The sequence below is a fragment of the Pteropus alecto genome, unplaced genomic scaffold, assembly GCF_000325575.1.
Source record: "Pteropus alecto unplaced genomic scaffold, ASM32557v1 scaffold137, whole genome shotgun sequence".
Classification (NCBI taxonomy): Eukaryota; Metazoa; Chordata; class Mammalia; order Chiroptera; family Pteropodidae; genus Pteropus; species Pteropus alecto.
Genome location: NW_006440135.1, coordinates 4399490 through 4418665, shown reverse-complemented (window position 1 = coordinate 4418665; position 19176 = coordinate 4399490). Strand labels below are relative to the sequence as shown.

The 19176-nt window shown below is 60.0% G+C and overlaps 1 protein-coding gene across 1 annotated transcript in view; it reads right to left on the bottom strand.

Annotated features, from left to right (window-relative positions):
- Window positions 1-5265: 5265 nt before the first annotated feature.
- The window catches only part of BRD9 (bromodomain containing 9), a 21926-nt gene continuing 8015 nt past the window's right edge, over window positions 5266-19176 (bottom strand). Inside the window, exons 9-16 of the mRNA XM_025050508.1 lie at window positions 18271-18346; window positions 17041-17136; window positions 16018-16150; window positions 13781-13892; window positions 10927-10965; window positions 9743-9842; window positions 7191-7358; window positions 5266-6044 (exon numbers count right to left, since the gene is read on the bottom strand). Coding sequence (XP_024906276.1) covers window positions 5944-6044; window positions 7191-7358; window positions 9743-9842; window positions 10927-10965; window positions 13781-13892; window positions 16018-16150; window positions 17041-17136; window positions 18271-18346 — 825 coding nt within the window. The 3' untranslated portion in view covers window positions 5266-5943. The remainder of the gene's footprint in view (window positions 6045-7190; window positions 7359-9742; window positions 9843-10926; window positions 10966-13780; window positions 13893-16017; window positions 16151-17040; window positions 17137-18270; window positions 18347-19176) is intronic.

The following is a 19176-nucleotide window of genomic DNA, read 5'->3' as shown; positions in this document are numbered from 1 at the left end:
CGCAACTCACCGCATACACACACTGCACATACACACATGGCACATACACACTATATACACACACCACACACACCACAAACAACACACACAACACACACTACACACACACCACACACCGCATACACACTGCACACACACACACTCACACATTGCATGCACACACATGGCACACATACCTCACACACACATACTGTACACACAACTCACTGCATACACACACTATGCATACACACACTGCACATACACATACTATGTGTACATACACCACATACACACACACCACACACACTGCATATGCACACAGCACACACACCACAAACACAACACACAACCACACACACACAACACACAACACACAACACACACCATGCACACACAACACACACACCGCACACACACACCTACACACTGCATACACATACATGGCACACACACACCACGCAGAGTGCATATGCACACAGCACACACACACCACAAACACAACACACAACCACACATACACAACACACAACACACACCATGCACACACACCTACACACTGCATACACATACATGGCACACACACATCACACACACCACACATCGCACACACACCACACACAGTGCATATGCACACAGCATACACACACCACAAACACAACACACAACCACACACACACAACACACAACACACACCATGCACACACCCCGCACACACTACACACACACCGCATACGCACAGACCCCGCATACGCACACCCCCCCCCCACATACACTCTCATGATTCTGGGCTCATTTCTCGCTTCTCGGCCTTTCTCCTGCTGTCCCCTGCCCTGGACCCTCGTTCCACCACCCCACTCCTGGCCCCTCTTGGTGCCACATCCTCCCTGATGCGCCCGCGAACCCAAGCTGGGCCTTCTGTTACTTCCTAAGCGTGTTCATGCTCTGGGTTTGATCTGGGGGGGGACGCCCGTGACGTCACCGAAGGCAGACTCCTGGCGCCGGGCTCAGGGAGCCAGCATCTGGGGCCTGCGTCCCCCGGCGCCCCACTTCTGGTCCTGCCTGCTTCTCACCACCCCCAGGGCCTACTGTCTGCGTTGTGGCCCAAACTGCGTCGGTGTGGGAATCCTCACCCCGGCCCCCCAGCTCCACGTGGCCGGCACTCACGGAGCTTGGCCAAGCCAGCCCACGGCCACGGGAAGGCGGGGTCACCAATGGCTGGCGACCGCCCTGCCAGCACCCTCGCTCCCTGGCTTGTCTCTGCCCGTGCCCCTCCCCGTGCCCCACGCCATGCTGTGCCCGTCCTTCCCTGGGACAGGCCGCTGACCCACAGGCAGGAGTGGTGCTGCCCTGGGTGGCCCCATCAGCGTCCTCCTGACACCACGACCTCTGCGCACTTTTCAGACCTGAGAGCTTCTGGGTCCTTATTTCGCCCTCGTCCTGCTGGGCCCTGGACTATCTACGGGCCCCCGAAGTTGAACCTGCTAGTCCTCTGGTGAGAGCGGGAGTGGAGGAACTACCCAGCGAGAGCTGCACGCGCCACACCTACCTCCCACCCTATCAGACACAATCTCCTGTCACCAATCACAACACGTCCCAGACAGACAAAAAAGCAGACACGCTCCTTGCTCAGTCCAGGCAAGACTGAGGGTGGGCTCCCAACCAGGGCTATAAAACTCCCTGGGTGGCATGGCAACCACGGAGCCCTGCGCACCTCATAAAGCCAGGAGCCCAGCCCCCGACAGCTGGGGGTGGGGGACAGCCCCGGGGACACGCCCACTGCCAGCTGTGGGGGGTGGGGCTGCAGTGGACTCTGTGGAGACCCTGTGCAGAAGCATGGGGGCCTCAGATGGGGTAGGGGGGCTGGCTGCCTGCCACCCTTTGCCACCTGTGTGAGTCTGTTCACATGGTCCGCAGCTGTGACCACCCTTCACGTCACAGCCCCTCAGTGACAAAGCAGTCAGCTCGTGACCTGCCCACCTCCCGCTTCAACAGCTCGCCCTGGCAGTCCTCGGCCCCGACTCCCCGCTCACACTTGACGCTGTCAGCGGCTTGTGCTCTGGGAGCCCACACTCACACCGTGGGCACCGTGGGGTCAGACCCGGGCACCGTGGGGCACACACAGCCACCCAAGCCTGACGGCCCTGGGGGCTGCCCGCTTGGTGGCCACAAGACGGCCATGGCAGGAGTCAGGGAGTGAGGGACATGGGAACACCTCTGCCAAGTGGGAGTCATGTGCCAGGCAGGGCTTCTCCCAAGGATGGCCAACTGACGTAGCTCATGGCACCCTCCCTCCTTCCCTGCTTCTCCCCTCCACGTCTTGATTCTGACCTCAAGGGGCTCAAAGACACTATGTGAAGGCCCCCAGATGTGGGCCAATCAGCCACCCCATCAGGCAGGGGTGGAGAGGGGGAACGGGGTGAGTCCCTTTTCTGTCAGCAGAGATGGCTTCCTGGGGACTCCACAGGCACATGGCGCCTCAAAACTTCCTCGGAAGCCACCTGAGCTGGGACGGTGTCAGCGGTGGAAGGCTGGCCGACCCTCCACCGAAACGGCTGTGTGGCCCTGCTGCCAGGCGCCGGTGGCGGCCGGGGGCAGCTAGGCCCAGGCAGAGGCAGAAGACAGAGAAACCAGCAGCTTACGGGGCCACCTAGGTGGGGCCAGGGCCATCTGGAGGAAAGGGGTCGTGTCGCATGACACGTGGCCAAAACAGCGTCTCCGGAGAGTCTGGGGACCTCTGGTCATGGTCAGTGTGCCCCGCCCAGCCGCTTCCATCCCCTCAGTGTTGTCCGAAGGGACAGCAAGGGGGCAAAGCATCACTGGGAGGACAAGGACGTTATCCCGGGAACCCGAGCTGACCGTGGGCGAGCAGGAGGGTCTCCTGGGCTCTCAGCCTCGGAGGCCCCAAGCAATGAGGGGCCCGGGGCCAAGTTGTCAGGCCACTGTGGGGCGAGGGGTGGCTTCCCAAGGCCCCTGGACACCAGCACTGCCCGTGGCCAGGCCTCAGCCAGCACCAACAGAGCCCTGCTGCACTGACCGCCACTCGGACATCACGTCCAAGCGACGCGGGGCTCACAGACGCCCATGGCTGACCAAAGCGCCTGGCTGCCGGGCACCACTGTCCGCGGTGCTGCCCAAGGCCAAGCCCTTGTTATTAGGGTCCCGCTAGGTAGCAGGCCAATCACTGCCAGAGAGACCCGAGACCCGGGGCAGACACTCAGGCCGCCTGACCGGGTCTCAGACCCCTGAGAATGAGCATCCGGGCAAGGGCGCAGGAGGCTGTGAGTGTGGGAGCCACGGGAGCCGCCGTCACTGGTGACTGAAAGCTGGGCACAGCTCCTCTCAGAGAGCAGTCTGACCAGGTGCTTCCACTTTCAAAAGCAGGTGACTTTGAAGAGGACCAGGGTCCTCGGACGGCGATAGCACAGCCTGTGCCTGGTGGAGGCACCGTGCTGCTGGCCAGTGGGTCCTCAGCTCTTCGGAGTGTGTCCTGGTAGGTGAAGGCTAACGGCGCCTCCGCCTCCTGCACAGAACACGATTCTCCAGACACGCATGTGTGCAGCCCATGGATGCTGCTGGACGGCCACCCAGCCCTCACTCTAGGGGCTGGGGACCTCAACCCCAGGTGTCTGGAAGGCCGAAGAGACCCAGGGAAGCTTCCGTGTGACGCTGAAGGCAGCCAGCAGGCATGAAGGGTGGGGGACACTAGCCCAGGGCTCCCCAAGTGTGCAGGCGGTGGGGGTCTCCAGACTGACCCAGAGCTGGGTGACTTCAGCTGTTCACACCTTTGAGAAGTGGCACTCCCTCAGAGACGTCTTTGCTTCATAGAAATAAATTTAGAAGCTACGAGATGAGGACCTGCTCACTGTACAAACAGGAAATAGAAATAACAGAATCTGCAAAGCCAGGCCCTCCGGCCGGGGGCCACCAGGCCTGTCTGTGCACACGCGCACGCAGAGACTTCAACACTAACATCCTGTGGGCCTGCGTCACAGCTGCTCTCGTCCCCTTAACTGCAGCACGCTGTCGGCTCTTCCTGCGACACACCGCACTGCCTGTGTGGCATGCACGGCGCCGCACTGCGTGTGCCTGACCAACACGCCCGAAACCCGGGTTGCCCATGACTCTCGGTGACACCCCGTGAACCTGCGTGCAGTTCCGCTGTGCACACACGTCCACAAGCCTGAAAACGCCCTCGGTGGCGGGGCGCGGCCAGGCCGGCCGCGGCAGGCGGAAGCTGCCCCACGCACACATGCGCCGGCATGGGTTTCCCTCTGCGGTGACGGAGGCACTCGGGACTTGACAGACGTGGTGGCTGCAGAACACTGGGCACAAATTCACGGCAATGCACCTTTTACGTCACCTGAATTTTACCAAAATAAGACTTAACGGAACAAAGTCTCTGTCGGGCGCCTCCTCCCCTGTGGGCCCGCAGCATTCCGAGCAGAAGGGCTGTGGGTCCCTGGCTGCACCTCAGGCCTGGGCTCAGGAGGGCGGCGGACGCACCGCATAGGCTGCACACCTGCCACCTGGAGAGGAAACAGGTCCCTTCAGGGGGCCTGGGGCCTGGGTGGTGCCATTCTGTGCTGCAGCCGACAGCATGCTGGCACCGACGTGGAGAACTCGGGCCGGTGACAGGCAGAGGCTCTGGGACAGCAACTCCGGCACCCTCGCCCATGAGGCCGCACCCAAGGAGTGTGCCTGGAATCTGCACTGTACCCCCTGCTCGGGGATCCCGGCCAGGTGGGAAACCCAGGCCCTGAAGGTGGGGTGCCGGCGTGGACGAGGGAAGGGGGCGGCGGGGCCGGTCGAGGACTGGGACCCCCTGCGGCCCGAACGCAAGGCTCGCCCTCCTCTGCTCAACCCCCTGATGCCTCTCTGCTTCCGTCAGCCACGGCTGCTTCCGGGCGCTTGGCCTGTGGCGTGTTTCTGCCCCCTTTGATCAAATATCTGTGGGGGACCCTCACCTGCTCCAGACAAGACTTCAGCCAGCCCTTCCTGCCCAGGCACGTCGCACTGCCCGCAGCCCGGCCACTCACTCCTCCCCCGGGCCTGACCCTCCCGGAGAGAACGGACTCCCCGCCTTCACATTTTCACAAGGGAACTGAGCAGGAAGTGGCGCAGGGCTGGGGGCGCCCCCAGCCTCCCCACAGGCACCGAGGACCAGACCAGATGCTGCGGAGACAGCAGGACGTGATGACAGAGAAGGACGAGGACCGTGACAAAGGCTTTTTACCGAAACGGCTCAAATGTGGATCTCCACAGTGCTGCAAATAATGCCAGCAATTCCATCTCTGTGTATTTTTTTTAATTAAAATCTAGATTTACACTTTGCAGATACCAACACACATCCAGTAAACACATCCAGGATAAAAGACGTTTCAAGGACAGGGACGCTTCATCGTAGGTGGAGGACAGCTGGCTTCCAAGTCTTCGGCACAATAGGCTCCTCTCAGGCGCGAGTGAAAAAGATCGGCGGAAGCCGCTCTCAACGCCCAGCCTGTTCAGGCCAGGAGGGTGGTGACCTGCTCCCCACGTGCTCCTGTGTGGCCCCCACTGCGACCTGCCTTGAAGATGTGGGGTACAGGCGGGCCAAGAACATGCAGGACCCCAAGAGAGTGTGGACAGACGCTCTTGCGTCTGCTTGCCCAGGGTGGCCCGTCGGGGATGTGGGCAGAACGTGTGCCCACACCAACACCACGGAGCTTGCACAGATCACACCAGCTTCACGCGATCTGGTCACATTGCCTTTATGTAGGATCCACGATTCGGGGCTCACGGGCTCTGTACAGAAACACTGTACCCCCATGCAGCAGACATGGTATCAGACAACTCACCACCTCCGGCTGCTTCCGGTGTGCCAAAGGGGACAACATGAAAGTCAATCTCGTGGCAAAAACTGTGTACGTGCAAGTAAAAACTTAAAAAAAAAAAACGAAAACAAAAGACGGTCTCTCTGCCAGGCTAGCTCTTTGTGGAGGCTGCAGGTTCCGGAGACTGAAGAAATTCGTACGGGTCATGGGTCACTTCCGGCTGCTCGCCGACGCTCAGGCGAGAAGGGCTCCCTGCAATCGTGGCAAAGACGGGACAGTTCGCACACCCAGCCCCGTGGTCCGGGCTCGGCAGGCGCCTGGCTGGAACCCTTCTGTGTGTGACTGCTGTCACAGAGCCCAGGACTCAACTGGAGCCATGGCTCCAGGGCACAGGCCACCCCCTGGGCCTCCCCGGGTGCAGGCCAGCCCTGGTCCCCCGGGGAGGGCGCGGAGGGCCAGTCTTCAGAGACCAGGCCGCGGAAGCCCTGCAGCAGGGGTTCAACAGCGCCGCTCCTTCTGCAGACACGAAGGCCCCTCGGCCAGGGCCCTTCGGCCAACCCCAGCCCTGGGGCAGCTCCAGGGCCACCTGTGTCCATCGGGACGCCAGAGTTCTCAAACTTGGCCAACCCGCGGTTACCTGGAACCCCCTTCATGCACTGTTCATCACAAGGTTAAGGAAAACACTGGTCCTCATTCAGAGCTTTCGTCAAACCTCTGACACTGACCAGCGTCGCCCTCACCCTCAAGCGTTAGTATTTACTTTCTGAAAGAGTAACTCAGCATTTGTGCCTGCAAACTAACACAGGAGCATGGACACACAAGCCAGCAAGTGGAAGGAGGCACAAGGCAAATGTTTGAGTGGCTCCTTTCCCAGTGGGGCTGTGACATCCTAGCGGGGTCCGGAAGGGGCGACCCAACTAGTCACGCATTAAACACGGGAGCCCCTGGCCAAGGGAGGGCACGTGCTCACCCCAGCTAAGGGTCCTGGAAGAATGCACTTTGTCATCAACTGTTTCAAGACTGAAAATGAGAACGGCAAGAGAAAAGACATATTTCTGACGTCTAAGCCCACGTGGCCGTCGAGATCCAGAGCCTGGGCCTCGTTCTGCCCCCGACCACAGGCCCCGTGATGCAGGCGCCTGGGTGGGACTCCCCGCCACCTGGACTAGCAACGCCAGTGGCTCACGCCACGGATCCACAACACTGACCAAGTATCACGCCGACACTTCACTTGGAGCAGCCCTGACGAGAAGGCCACTGTCCGAGGACCAGGGGCCGCAGAGTCGGGCATGAGCTCCGGCCTCCCGGGGCCTCTAACCTTTGCTGGCGGCCAGCATGGCTGCCCTCTGCCCAGACTGACGCCGAGGGCCTGGGGCGGGCCTGGCGGGCTCTCCTTACCCAGGTGCTGCTGGTCCCTGTCGGAGGCATTGGACAGGGAGCTGAGGTTGGACGACGGCCGGGAGCCGCCGCGCTCTGCCTGCGCTTCATGCAGGTCCTGCAAGAGCTTCGTCGTCTCGTCCAAGTTCAGGTGGCTGTCATCATGGTCTAGCTCCTTCTTCACCTTCCCTGTGCAAACAGGACAGGACAGGTCAGCCGGCCCGCCCGTCGAGCGCTGCGTGCCGGCCCCTCCAGTGTGCAACTGTGAGCTCCCACTCGTCACTATGCCGGCTCAGGATGACCCCTCTTGGGGAAGCCCACGAGCACAAGTGAGGTTGAGGGTACGGGGACACAGGCAGAGCGGCGGGAGTGGGAGGCCACGGCAGGGGCGACACCGGCAAGAAGCAGGTGCCATGGCAGTCTGAGCCCCGCCCTCCTGCCGCAAACAACTAGGCGGCAGAACAGCGTGTGCAGACTCGAGGACCAGGCACGGGCCACGGCCAGGGCGGGGGCCTGTGGGCTGGGCACGAGCCGACTAAGAGCTGGGGAAAACGGGCTGCCCAGCTCATGAGTCTCGGCAACGAATGCCCGGTGCCCACGGGGGAGGTTCCAGAGGTCGCACACATGCGGTGATCTGAGTCCCAGGCACGCATAAGCGTAAAGCCTATGCGTGAGGCCACGTTCACCCTGCACTAAACATGATCTGTGCCCTATGCCCTAAGGGTGCCTCAAAGCAAAATCAGGACAGGATCCGACAGCCCCAAGTTGCCCACCAGCCTGGAACAAGGTCCCCACGGGTCAAAGGCGTGCGACCAAGTCTGGTGCCAACGGCGTAAGTGCGCAGTCTGGCCTGTGGTAAACCAGCCCTGGGCAGGTGGCAAAGCAGGACAGCACGGCCGCATCGGGCAGCAACACGTAGAGCGGTATGGGGACGAGCCCCCTGCGCATCCAACAGAGGCCGGGGCCACACACCACGTGCTAAAGAGGGCAGGAGCCAAGGCCATGGAACGAGACAGGACCACAACACTGGAGACGCAGGACGGAGCTGGACAGAAGGACATGGCGGTCAACACGGCAGGACACCCAGTGCCCCAGAGGACGCGGCGCAGGACGGCCCGAAACAGCAGAGATTCAACGACAGATGGACAACTAGTGTATGACCAAACCTCCCAGATTTGAAAAAACCCATAAACCCCCAGCACCAAGAAGCCAAACATAACCCAGAAAGAACAAAGCTGAAGGAAAACAGACAAGTGCGCTGCGACCTGCCCCTGAAAACCGGCAGTGAGGAGGGACCTCGAGACACAGCCAGGGACAAAAGATCGGGTGTGCAGAAAAGCCCCCCAGATCAGCCTGAGACTGCCGGCCTGAAGACGAGGTTGCCCTCGGCCGGCCACGGTGGATGTCAAGGGATCCCCAGCACCTGACCGTCTGCGCAATCACGCAGATCGTGCTCAACACCTGGCCCCTTCCAGGAGCCCGGGACTGGGGGACACGGCGAGCAGAGGGGCCACACTGCCACAGCCGCTGCTAGAGGTGGGGCACGTCCTGGAGAACACGGGGGAGGCGGCTCTGCAGACGCACCCCGCGCAGAGCTGGCCAGCGTCCTTTTGTGTCATGAACCACAACCGTGAGGGCGGCCGCGGGCTCATCTGGGAAAGCCCCAGCCCTACGGGGCCCTGCAGAGCCCGGGCGCTGGGGAACAAACACACAGCACGAGGGCGGGCGTGAAGGCCACGTGTCGGCGACTGCACTGAACACAAGTGGTCTGAAAACACCTAAACTGAAAGGCAGAGCCATCGGGATGGGTGACCAAATAGGACTGCGCTTAGAACATTTGACAGAGCCTGCATGCAACGAGAGGCAGGGGCTCCCCGGAGCCTCTCTGCGGAGAGGCCAGGCCGCTCTCTGCAGGGGGCCATCCTGTGCGGTTCAGGTTAGTGGCATCTGTGGCTTCCACACACGATGCCGGCAGTTCCGCACTCCAGCTGTAACAGCCAAAGATGTCTCCAGACACTGCCACGTGTCCCCGGGGGGAGCCGCTCCCAGGTGAAGGCACGAGCACGTCTAAAGTAAGGGGAGACGACACCCCACGCACCACCAATCTCAGGGAGCTCGGGTGGCAGAAGGCGTGACGTGTGATGCCGTGCGGGGCACAGGAGGCGTGTCGTACCGCGGGGTCAGCAGTGCACGAAGTGGCATCCTGGCGGGCACACGTGAGCACACTGACCCCTAAGGCCCTAACAGCGGGCCACATCCGGCACGACACCAACCAACAGGACGGAAGGGCCCAGCCACTCTCGAGATGGGCCTGAACTCAGGAGAAAGGCCCGGGCCAGCCTGGTCGGGAGCCATCGAGGGTGGTCCTGAGGACGAGGGCCCTCACCCGCAGCCACTTCACCAGGCCAGGCTGCCCTCTGGGAGTGAGGACGGGCAGCAGTGTACCAACCCTGTGTCCCTACTGACTGCCCCTCAGGCTGGGGGACAAAGTACCAGGGGCCACCTGCTTCCAGCTGAGCCTGACACACGATGGCAGTGTCACACGGTGGATGGGTGTGCCAGGCACAACCTACCCAGAGAGCCAAGCACAGAGATCCCCAGAGAGACATCCGAGTATGCTTTCACCGACACGAAGTCCAGCATGGAGCCACCGTCGCCCAGTGAGTCCCCGGCCTGCACAGGACAAGGAGAGAGGAGACACAAGGAAAGACACTACTGAGTGGGTGCTGGGCTGCCAGTAGGACAGGCCCGCTGTCGCGTCCGCCCGAGGAGCTGTGACCGGTCCGTGCCGCAGCCCAGGGACCACGGGCCATGAGCCCGAGCATGGGCCACTGCCCAAGGTGACGCTGCCAGCCTGAAGGGGCACCCATAGGTGCTGGGGCCATGGGAGAGACTGCAGCAGGCAGCTGCATGGCACCTCAGGAGCCCCTGGCTACTTTTCAGGGACGTCACGAAACGACTATCCCAAATCACAGTGTTCTTTCCTGAGGCCCTCACGGCCCTGGGCGCATATCCACTTGTCTGCAAGATCCTGTGTCAGTGCCCCCCGACATCAGCACAGATGCCCCAGCGCATGGGCACCTCCCTCCAACTCGCCACCCCCCAAACATGGGGACCTCAAGGGCTGACGCGCAGCTCCGTTAGGGAAGTACCCAAGGGATATTCTGAAGGCCTCAGAATTCTGCCAAATTCCATACTCCCACGTGGCCGCTGGATCCTAAGTCACTCCTAGACAACTTAGTGTCAAACGACAGTGCCTCCCCGACCGACACTCGGGAGTGGCACTTCCTTCACCAGTTAAGACACAAAAGTGCCATGTAACAGACACGGAGAGTCCCCAGGCCTGGCTCGTGCAGACGTCTTTCACAAGCTCCCTTCCAGGGCTCGAGGGTCCCAACAGGACTAGTGCCAGCCTGCATAGAAGAGGGGTCCACCTCCATCCAGTGACTCACAAGGACCCAGTGACGAGGGAGCAGAGGCTCCCGCTACCCTGGAGCCAGAGCCTGACTCACTCCTGAGTCAGGGGTCACCCCAGAGCCGGTGTCTTTCGGGAGTACTGCCAGTTTACCTGATGATCCTAGGCCACTAAAGATCAGGGGGTGGGAGACACTGCCACTTCACGTCGCTGATCAGAGCCTGTTTGGCTTCTAAATGAGACAGTACGCGAAGCCCGTCTCAACCCCGCTCCCAGAGGCAGCGAAAGCTGCCCTGTGGGACCGTAAGAATCGGGTTCTGGTTCCACGTCCGTGGGGCTCACCTTCGCTTCCTCTGGGGGCTTCACTGGCACACTTCTCCTCTGCAAAGAAAAACAGACAGGAAACCAGTTTTTCCAAAACCATTTTGTACATGACAAATCACCCACGCCGCGGACACACGTGCTGGCTTAGCCACCAGTGCCGGCGGTCCTCGTCAAGTCCCCACGATGCTGTGCATCGGAGCCAGGCCTCGTTGCTCCTGTGCAGCTGGCAGTGTGAGCGAGACCCCTGACTGCACCTCGGAGGGCCCGAGTCGCGCAGCACCAGCCCCGATGCGGGTGGGCTGGTGCCCATGAGTGTACTGGGCAAGACGGAGAGGAAGGGGTCACAGGGCACCCACCCTTGTTTCCGCAGCCTCGGACAGTGTGAGGAAGGAAGTCAGACGCTGCACCCTGGGGCAGCTCAGGACGACAGTGGGCCTGGTGGTTTACGCAGAAGACCCGCCTGAAACCAGCTCGACTCCTGTAGGGGGTGGGCTGCCTGACGCCGCCACTGCCCAGCTGGCCTGGCTACGGGGCCGCGGCCCCTGCTCCTCGCCAGCACGGTGCCGGGAAGAGCGCGAAGACCTGACCGCTAATGTAGCCTGCGCTTGCGCGGAGCCACCACCTGGCCAGGCAGCACCTCGGACACCTGCGTCCTATGTCCGTGCCCCAAGCAGCCCCTCGGCTCGCACACGCTCACATGGGGCCTTTCGTTCGCAGCCGCGATTTGGGGCTACCCCTGTGACTTTCGTGAGCTTCGAAGCGGGGTGGGCACCGCCACATCCCAGCGTCCGTTCCTCACACACACGCCGGCGTCCGTGCTGCAGCCGGGGTTCCGTGACGCTGCAGCGCACGTCCCCCGTCGTGTGAGGAGACCGAGGGGCCAGCGCATTCCAGGGCCTCCCGCTGTGACTGCCGCGCCCAGGCAGCGCCACGGGGAACCTGACCGGGCGCGAGGAGTGGTGCCCGGAGCTCTGGCGGGCCCCGCCGGGAGACGTGGGCCGAGCACGCACAGGTGCAATGGGATGGGGCTGGGCACACGGGGTGAGAACATCTGAACTCCCCCCAGGCAGAGCAGACACTTTGCTGAGACCAGGGACATCAAAGGAGACCCCAAAAGGGCCACCACACCTTAGTACTTAAGCCAAACTACGCCTAGAATAAAGACTGCCTGGACTGACCCTAACGAAGCTTAAAGATAAGCCTGAGAAGACCAGGGACAGCTCCGCCACAAGAACGTACCCGGTCTTTAAAGGAAGGAGACGAGATCCAGACCAGCCCTGTCCAACGAAACATAATGCGCGCTGATACCTAACTGCAAATCTTCTGCGGTCGTATTAAAATAACCCTGACGTGCCATTAGACTTCACGGAGTTTACTCACTAACGTACTGAAAACGTTTTTAGTCTGACACGTAAACCAAAAAATCATTGGGATCCTTTTACGTTTCTTTTTGTACTAGTCTTTATAATCCTGGTTCGTATCTCATACTGTCCTCACACCTGAACTCGGACTGGCCACACTCAGGTTCCCCGACAGCCAGCTGTGGCCAGGGGCCGCTGCATTAGCACAGTCCGGACTCGCAGCACGTAAGCCCAGTGTCCACGCAGACGAACCGGTGAAGCAGAGCCTGTCAGCCAGAGGGAAACCCGCCAACAGAGACAGACCCAGAAGGACGGAAAGGGCAGAATTAGCGAATACAAGCTCTGTGGAGACTGCGACCGCGTCCGCGCGTCTGAGGGAGAGCACGCGAGCAGCGTGACTGACAGCACAGCCGGGGCCGGGCGGCGCCCCAGAGGTGGGAACCGGCACCGCAGACGGAGGAGCCGCAGGCTGGGTCAATGGCGGACGCAGGCGCGGCCTACAGAAAGATGACCGCACGCGAAGCCGTGCCCTAAGAAACCACCCAACCGAAGGGGAAATAACCTTACGAAAGAGAGTTTTCCGATGCGTGAAATATACCCGGGTGTTAACACGTGTCAAAGTCCAGAAGAGGCAGAAGGGGTGCAAGGAGGTGACGTGCGAAGAAATGACGGGTGGACGTCTTCCAAATTTGTTTAAAACTATAAACCAACAGGTCCAACGAGCCCAATAAATCTTAAACAAAATAAATATTTAAAAAAAGCATAGGAAGACACGTCAAAAATAAGCTGCTAAAAATCAAGTTAAAAAGGTTGAAACTAAGCATCGAGAGTGGGAGTCAGCACTTCTTCTCCAAAGGGCCACGGAGCGAACGCCTGAGACCGTGGGGACCACGTACGGCCTGAGACCGTGGGGACCGCGTACGGCCTGAGACCGTGGGGACTGCGTATGGCCTGCAGAATATTTTCTCACGAACTTTAAAAAAATCAAAAAATATTCTCAGCTATGGACTATTGTCAACCCATGATCCTGACCACAAAGGACACATTACAAATGGAAAGCAAAAATAAAAACTTCAGAAACAGTCCAAGTCACCCATCTTCTACGGGAAAGAAGACAGGCGTCTGCCTTAATTCCAAGCCCAAGGAAACTGAATTTCAAAAACGAAGGTTAAATGCAGACTTTTCTCAGACAAAAGCTGAGCAAACTCACTGTCAGCAAATCTACACTGTGGGAAACACTAAAGGAGATTCTTCAGCACAAAGGGAAGGACGGCCGGTGAAAAATCCGGTACGAAGAAAACTGGAGAGTGCCAGCGATGCCGGGCACGTGGCGAACGGAGAGGACTTTCACGAGTTTCTCGTACAACAACTGACGGTCGAAAGGAAAAAGCAAACGTAAAAAGCCAGAGCGGGAAGAACGGCTCCGGATCGTCGAGGCAGCACACGCTTCCCCGAGGGCCCAGCCGCCCCCCGCCCTCCCACCCCCGGGAGAGGCGCTGAGCGCAGCCCACCTGTGTCAGCTGGAACAGCACCCGGGAGTGGTCCCCGCCCGTGATCTGGTCCAGGAGGTCGTCCACCAGTCTTCGGCTGTAGCTCCCCGCGCCCTTCACGAACTCCTGCAGGCTGGAGGGGTGTAAGGCAGGCTCAGACGAACACCACACGCTCTGGCCCTGCGGACTCCGCTGCTACCAGGGCCAGCGGTCCCGGGCCTGGAAGCCGCGGCCCCCACACCCCTTCCATCTCCCCCACGAGGTTCCTGCTAAGAGCTGCGAACCTCCTCTCGCAGTGGGTTTGGCTTCACCAGGTCTTCAAAGTGCTCAATGGCCCAAAGAAGTCAAAAAGATCTCAAATGAAAAATTAATTTAAAGAAGCGAAGTGCACACACGTGACGTAACGTACGCTAGCTTTTGTAAAAGCAGCACGTTCACATCTGCCTGGGTCTGAAAACACAAGGAGACTGAGGAGAACGCCGTGTGACCAGCTCCCTCCTGGGGGGCCACGGGAGGAGCCAGCTCCCCGTGGACGGCTTGTGCAGTCTCTCTGATTCAGGGCCATATACGAATGCTTTAAAACCAAAGTAACACTAACCAAAAAATGTACAAAGGAGGCAGGGGACGAAAACCCATGGCTCTAGCATCAAAGCTGGGCAAAGGCTCACGAGGGCTGCCCAGACTTCAAAGACCTGCCCGCAGAGCGGGGACAGCTGCTGGTCTGGAAGCGACCACACCAAAGTCCCTACCAAGAGAATCCTACGATAAACCGCCAAACTGACTATGAAGGGAGCAGGGACTGGCCAGAACACTCTGAGTGTGGCCTGGAAGTGCCCAGGACAGCGTCTGCGGGAGGCGGCGGGGAGAGTCCGGGAGTGGCCCTGGTACCGAAGCCAGGCCCCGCTGGCCCGCCTTCGGCTCCCACGGTACAGCACAGAGCCCGTACGTGCTCCAGGAGCAGGCCCCTGGGGAAGGCCAGCACGGTCCAGCTACGCAGTGCTACCTGGACAAGGGGGGACGGGTGTCCCTGCAGAGCTCTAAGCGCGCTGCCAGTGTAATGAGCAGTGGAGTCACCAACTGCTGACACCATCTTCTCCTGGAAGAAACGTCCTCCTCAGTTTTCAATTTTCACTTCCTTTTTCCTCACAAACATCTGGCTTAGATGTTCGTTTACTGTGTTAGGAGCTCATTTATTTATTTTTCAAATGTGTTGTTTGTTTTTCAAATAAAACAAAAATATGGAAAGACTTCATTTCTTAGAGTAGGGGTCCCCAATCCCCAGGCCATGGCCTGTGAGGAACTGGGCCACACAGCAGAAGGTGAGCAGTGGGCAGGCGAGCAAAGCTTCACCTGTGTCTACAGCCGCTCCCCAGCGCCGGCATCACTGCCTCAGTTCTGCCTCGGATCGTCAGGTACTAGATTCTCATAGGAGCACCAGTCCCTCGTGCCACAAAGGCCGGGGACCGCTGTCTTAGAGGCTAGCAAAATTAAGTTACTGTCCCCACAAAACATTCCTAAAGTTCTACAAGTGACTAACTTCACTTTGCCACAGAGAACAAAAAATACATACAAAGACAGTGCTATAGAAACACAGTGCTACATCTACAACTTTAACGTCACACTATAGTCTGTTTGGGTTGAACTGTGTCCCCAAAATTTATCTGTTGAAGCTTTAACCCCAGGACCTCAGAATGTGACTACATTTGGGGACAGGGCCTTTAATAGGTGGTTAAAGTAAAATGAAGTTTTCAGGGTGGGCCCTAGCTCCATGACTGCTGTGTTTACAGGAAAAAGAGATTAAAGCAGACACACACAGAGGGACAGCGAGAACCGAGAGGCCCCTGGAGGAGCAGCCCTGTCACCACCTGCATCTCGGGCCTCTGGGACTGAGGCAGTCAGTGTGTGCTGTTTACCGCTCCATCTGTGGTGTCTGTCATGCAGCCCGAGCCGCTCACAGCCTGAGAACCACAGCTCAAAGCAGCTGTGACACAAACTTACTAAACACACGGCAGCGGTCACGGGCACGCACGCCCTCTCAAGCAACAGCCTGGACTGCTACCTCAGCACTGGGCGAGTTACCCCAGCCTCGAGCCCGGTGGCCAGCAGAGCACGGCACTGCTACAATAACGGGGGACTTTGTGACACTGTCTGGACCCGCTGCCCGACCCGCTGCCCCTGGCCGTCTCCCCCACTCATCCACAAACAGGCCTCAAGCGCTCGGTCAGGAGCCACCGCCCGCGTGCGCATGCGCGGCCCACCTCAGCGCGCACTGCACGCCCGTCTCGTCGCCATAGGCAGAGTAGAGCAGCTCCGCTTCGTCTGACTTCAGGTCCCCAAACACTGAATTATTATGCATCGACAGTGCCGTGCTGGCGCTCGAGAGAAACGTGACTAAGGGAGAGAGAAAGGGGAGCACAGGAGCGTGAGGTCCGCACAGGCCCCCTCCCCGCGGACGCTCGCGGGCACCAGCACAGCACCCGCCGCGACACCCCTGCTCCTGTGTCCAGCTGAACCAGAGGCGGCTTCTGGGGGCATAACTAGCAGGACCGCGTCACCGTCCTTCCACCTCCCCGGGGGGCGGCTCGCTGTTCTGCGACACAGTGAGTGCGACAGGCACAAGGGCTTCTCGTCCCGCCCCAGACACCCGAGGAACCGCGCCCAGAGGCCGCTCTTGCTGAGGGACGTAAAGGGAGCCAGAGGCCCGCCGCCCTGACGGAGGCTCGTGCTGGCCCCTCCGCGTGAAGGCTGTCAGTGCTGGGAGGCTGTGTCCCGGGTGTGGGAGGGTGTGGAGCAGCCCAGGCCTCTCCCTGCTAGGTGCCAGCAACACCCCAGTGTGACAGTCAAAACATCCCCTAGGAATGAAACAGCTCCACTCATTAACAGAAGCTCCAGAACCCACCCGACAGTGGACTGCAGTGGGAGGGCAGCCAACAACCCCCACCTCTGCCCTCCACCGCGGACTCGTCACTCCCCGCCACAGACCCTCGCACGCGGCAGCCACACCCCTCCACGTACGGGTTCAGAAGTTAAATTCTCGCCAGGTCATCACCACCTGGCCCCGAAGGCCCCAGCTCCCACATCGGAGAACCAGAAAGCGCCGGGCTGGGCCCCACCGAACACATGGAAAAGGGGAACTCGCTCAACGTAATTTTCATTCTTATCGTTTCAAAGGACCTTAGTTTTATTCCTGCTTTTAAAAGTCAGAACCTGGATACAGCTCCAACAGCACGTGGGTCGGCAGACCTTGGGGGGCTCGCCCCCACACCCCGTGGCACACTCACCTTTGCCCCTCCTCTCATCCTTGAAGCCCAGAGTGGTGAAGCCAGGGAGCAGCTTGCTGGAGAGGGAGCTCAGGTCCACCGGGTGAGTCTCCTCCTCTGCGGGGAGACAGGCTTGAGCGGGGCTGTCGGAGCCCCGCACGCATGCACAGCGCACACTCACCTCAGCACGAGTGCTGGCGGGCGGGCTCTCTACAAAGACACCTAAGACCACAGTGCCAAGCCGGCCCAAGTCCACTCCGACACCACCTCAGCCACCGCAGTCGACAGGACGAAAACCCTGAATGCCCTGACGCCGGCAGCATACGTTATTTCCCAGCTGACCACGGAGCAGCTTTAAGCAGCGCTGAGCGTGCTACAGTGGCCACGACGTGCCTGCCTCTGGACTCCCGCCCGCCTGCTCCCTGTGCAACACGCGTGGGGTCTTCCGGTCCCTGCCTCAACCTCGCCGTCCTCCTTCTAGGCTGACTGCCGACCGATTCGCCTGTTCTCTGGCCAAGAGCACTATGCTTCGATCCGGCTAGAGGTGAAAGAGGCTGGTCACTACGCCCCGTGAGCATCAGAGAACACTGAGCGAACCTCATGTCGAGGGCTGGGAGAAAGAACACGCCATGCACGCGCGTGGGGCCCAGGGGAGCGTTTCATTTCTCACACGTACATGTTCAAATTCTGCAAATTCTGTTTTTCTTCAAAAGACAAGGCCCTGAAATCTCTTTCAAGGAAACGGAAAAGTACGAAGTGCATTTTACAGACCGTAAAGACGGCCTTGCAGCCTGGGTGGACCCGCCATTACACCTCCTTCGACACATTCCTTGATGTGGTCATGGAGTGGGCCTTCCCTTCTAGAACTCACGTGAGCCGCCAGCACCTCATTCAAGCTTCAGGGTAGAGCTGGGCACCAATTTCTGACAAGGGAGCCCCACCCCCAACTTGAGAGGGACACCCCCGGAAGCCCAGCCCCATGCCTGCAGTTCTGCAAGAGTGCCACTCCAGTCCCGTGGCAGCGCCTCCGCCCCCAGTGGACAGCCACCCTGGTCCCTTCACCAGTGTCGTGAGGGGCCTGCAGAAGTGGGGAGCCATACAGGTTTCTCACCCGCACGTCCCACTGGCGTCACACACTAGAGGGACGCTGCACATCACACACGGGCTACGAGGTTACACTTACTGGCCGGGGCCAGAGATCAGACCAGCGCGCAGGCTGGAAGGAAAAGGGTCCCGAGCAGAGCCACTCACCGTCGGCGTCTGGCTCGGCCGCGTTGACCACGCTGTAGAGCAGGCTCCCGTCTCCGCCCTTCTTCAGGTAGCCCATCTGCAAGGAAGCAGGCCTGAGCGCCACGCCGAGTGACAGCCCTGAGTTCCGACAAAACAAAGGCCTAGGACCATGGCCTAGCTGCACGAATCCCGGAAAGCCACGAAGTTTACTTGCGGCTCCGTGAACAAGACCACAGTAGCCCCCCGCCCCCTTCCCTAGAGCTGAAGACCCCCGTGCAGAAGACGACGTGCACAGCAATGCTGTGACAATGCTTCTGGAAGACTCTACATGGCCCTTTCTAAAAATGGGCTTTTGAAAGAAAAAATTTTACAGAAACAGCTTTTTATGGTAGATCAGAAACTTCAAGAAGATGAGTCAGAACAGGACACTGGCCAGCAAGTGTCACGTTATCGAGGCTGGCCTGGAGGCTCCATCCCCAGAGCCTGTGGGAACTGCCTGCACTGACCAACCACCACGCTAGCCTGGCCCGCCTCTGCAGGCCACAAGGAAGGTCAGGAAGAGGAGGCACCGGCACGTGGCATGTGTGGGGAGGGACACCCATCTGGTGGAGCAGCCACCGGGGGGGGCGGGGAGCCTGGGCCCAAGTGGGGTGAGTAGGGCGTGGGGGAGATGAAACAAGGGGACGAAGCGTGGAGCCGGGCTGCTCACTGCCCATCAAGCCAAGTGGGAGGATGGGAGCAGCCTGGGGACACCGAGGGGGCACCAGAGGTCTCGGGGCGCACGGCTCTCGGTCCATTTGGGTCCCCCAGAAGCTGTATGTGTGTAATGGCTTTTCCTAGCTCTGTCCACTGAGGACCACGCCCAGCACCCCGGTCTGGGTGTCCAAGCTCCATCCTCCAGTAAGGAAGCCGGGCTCCTTGGGGAAA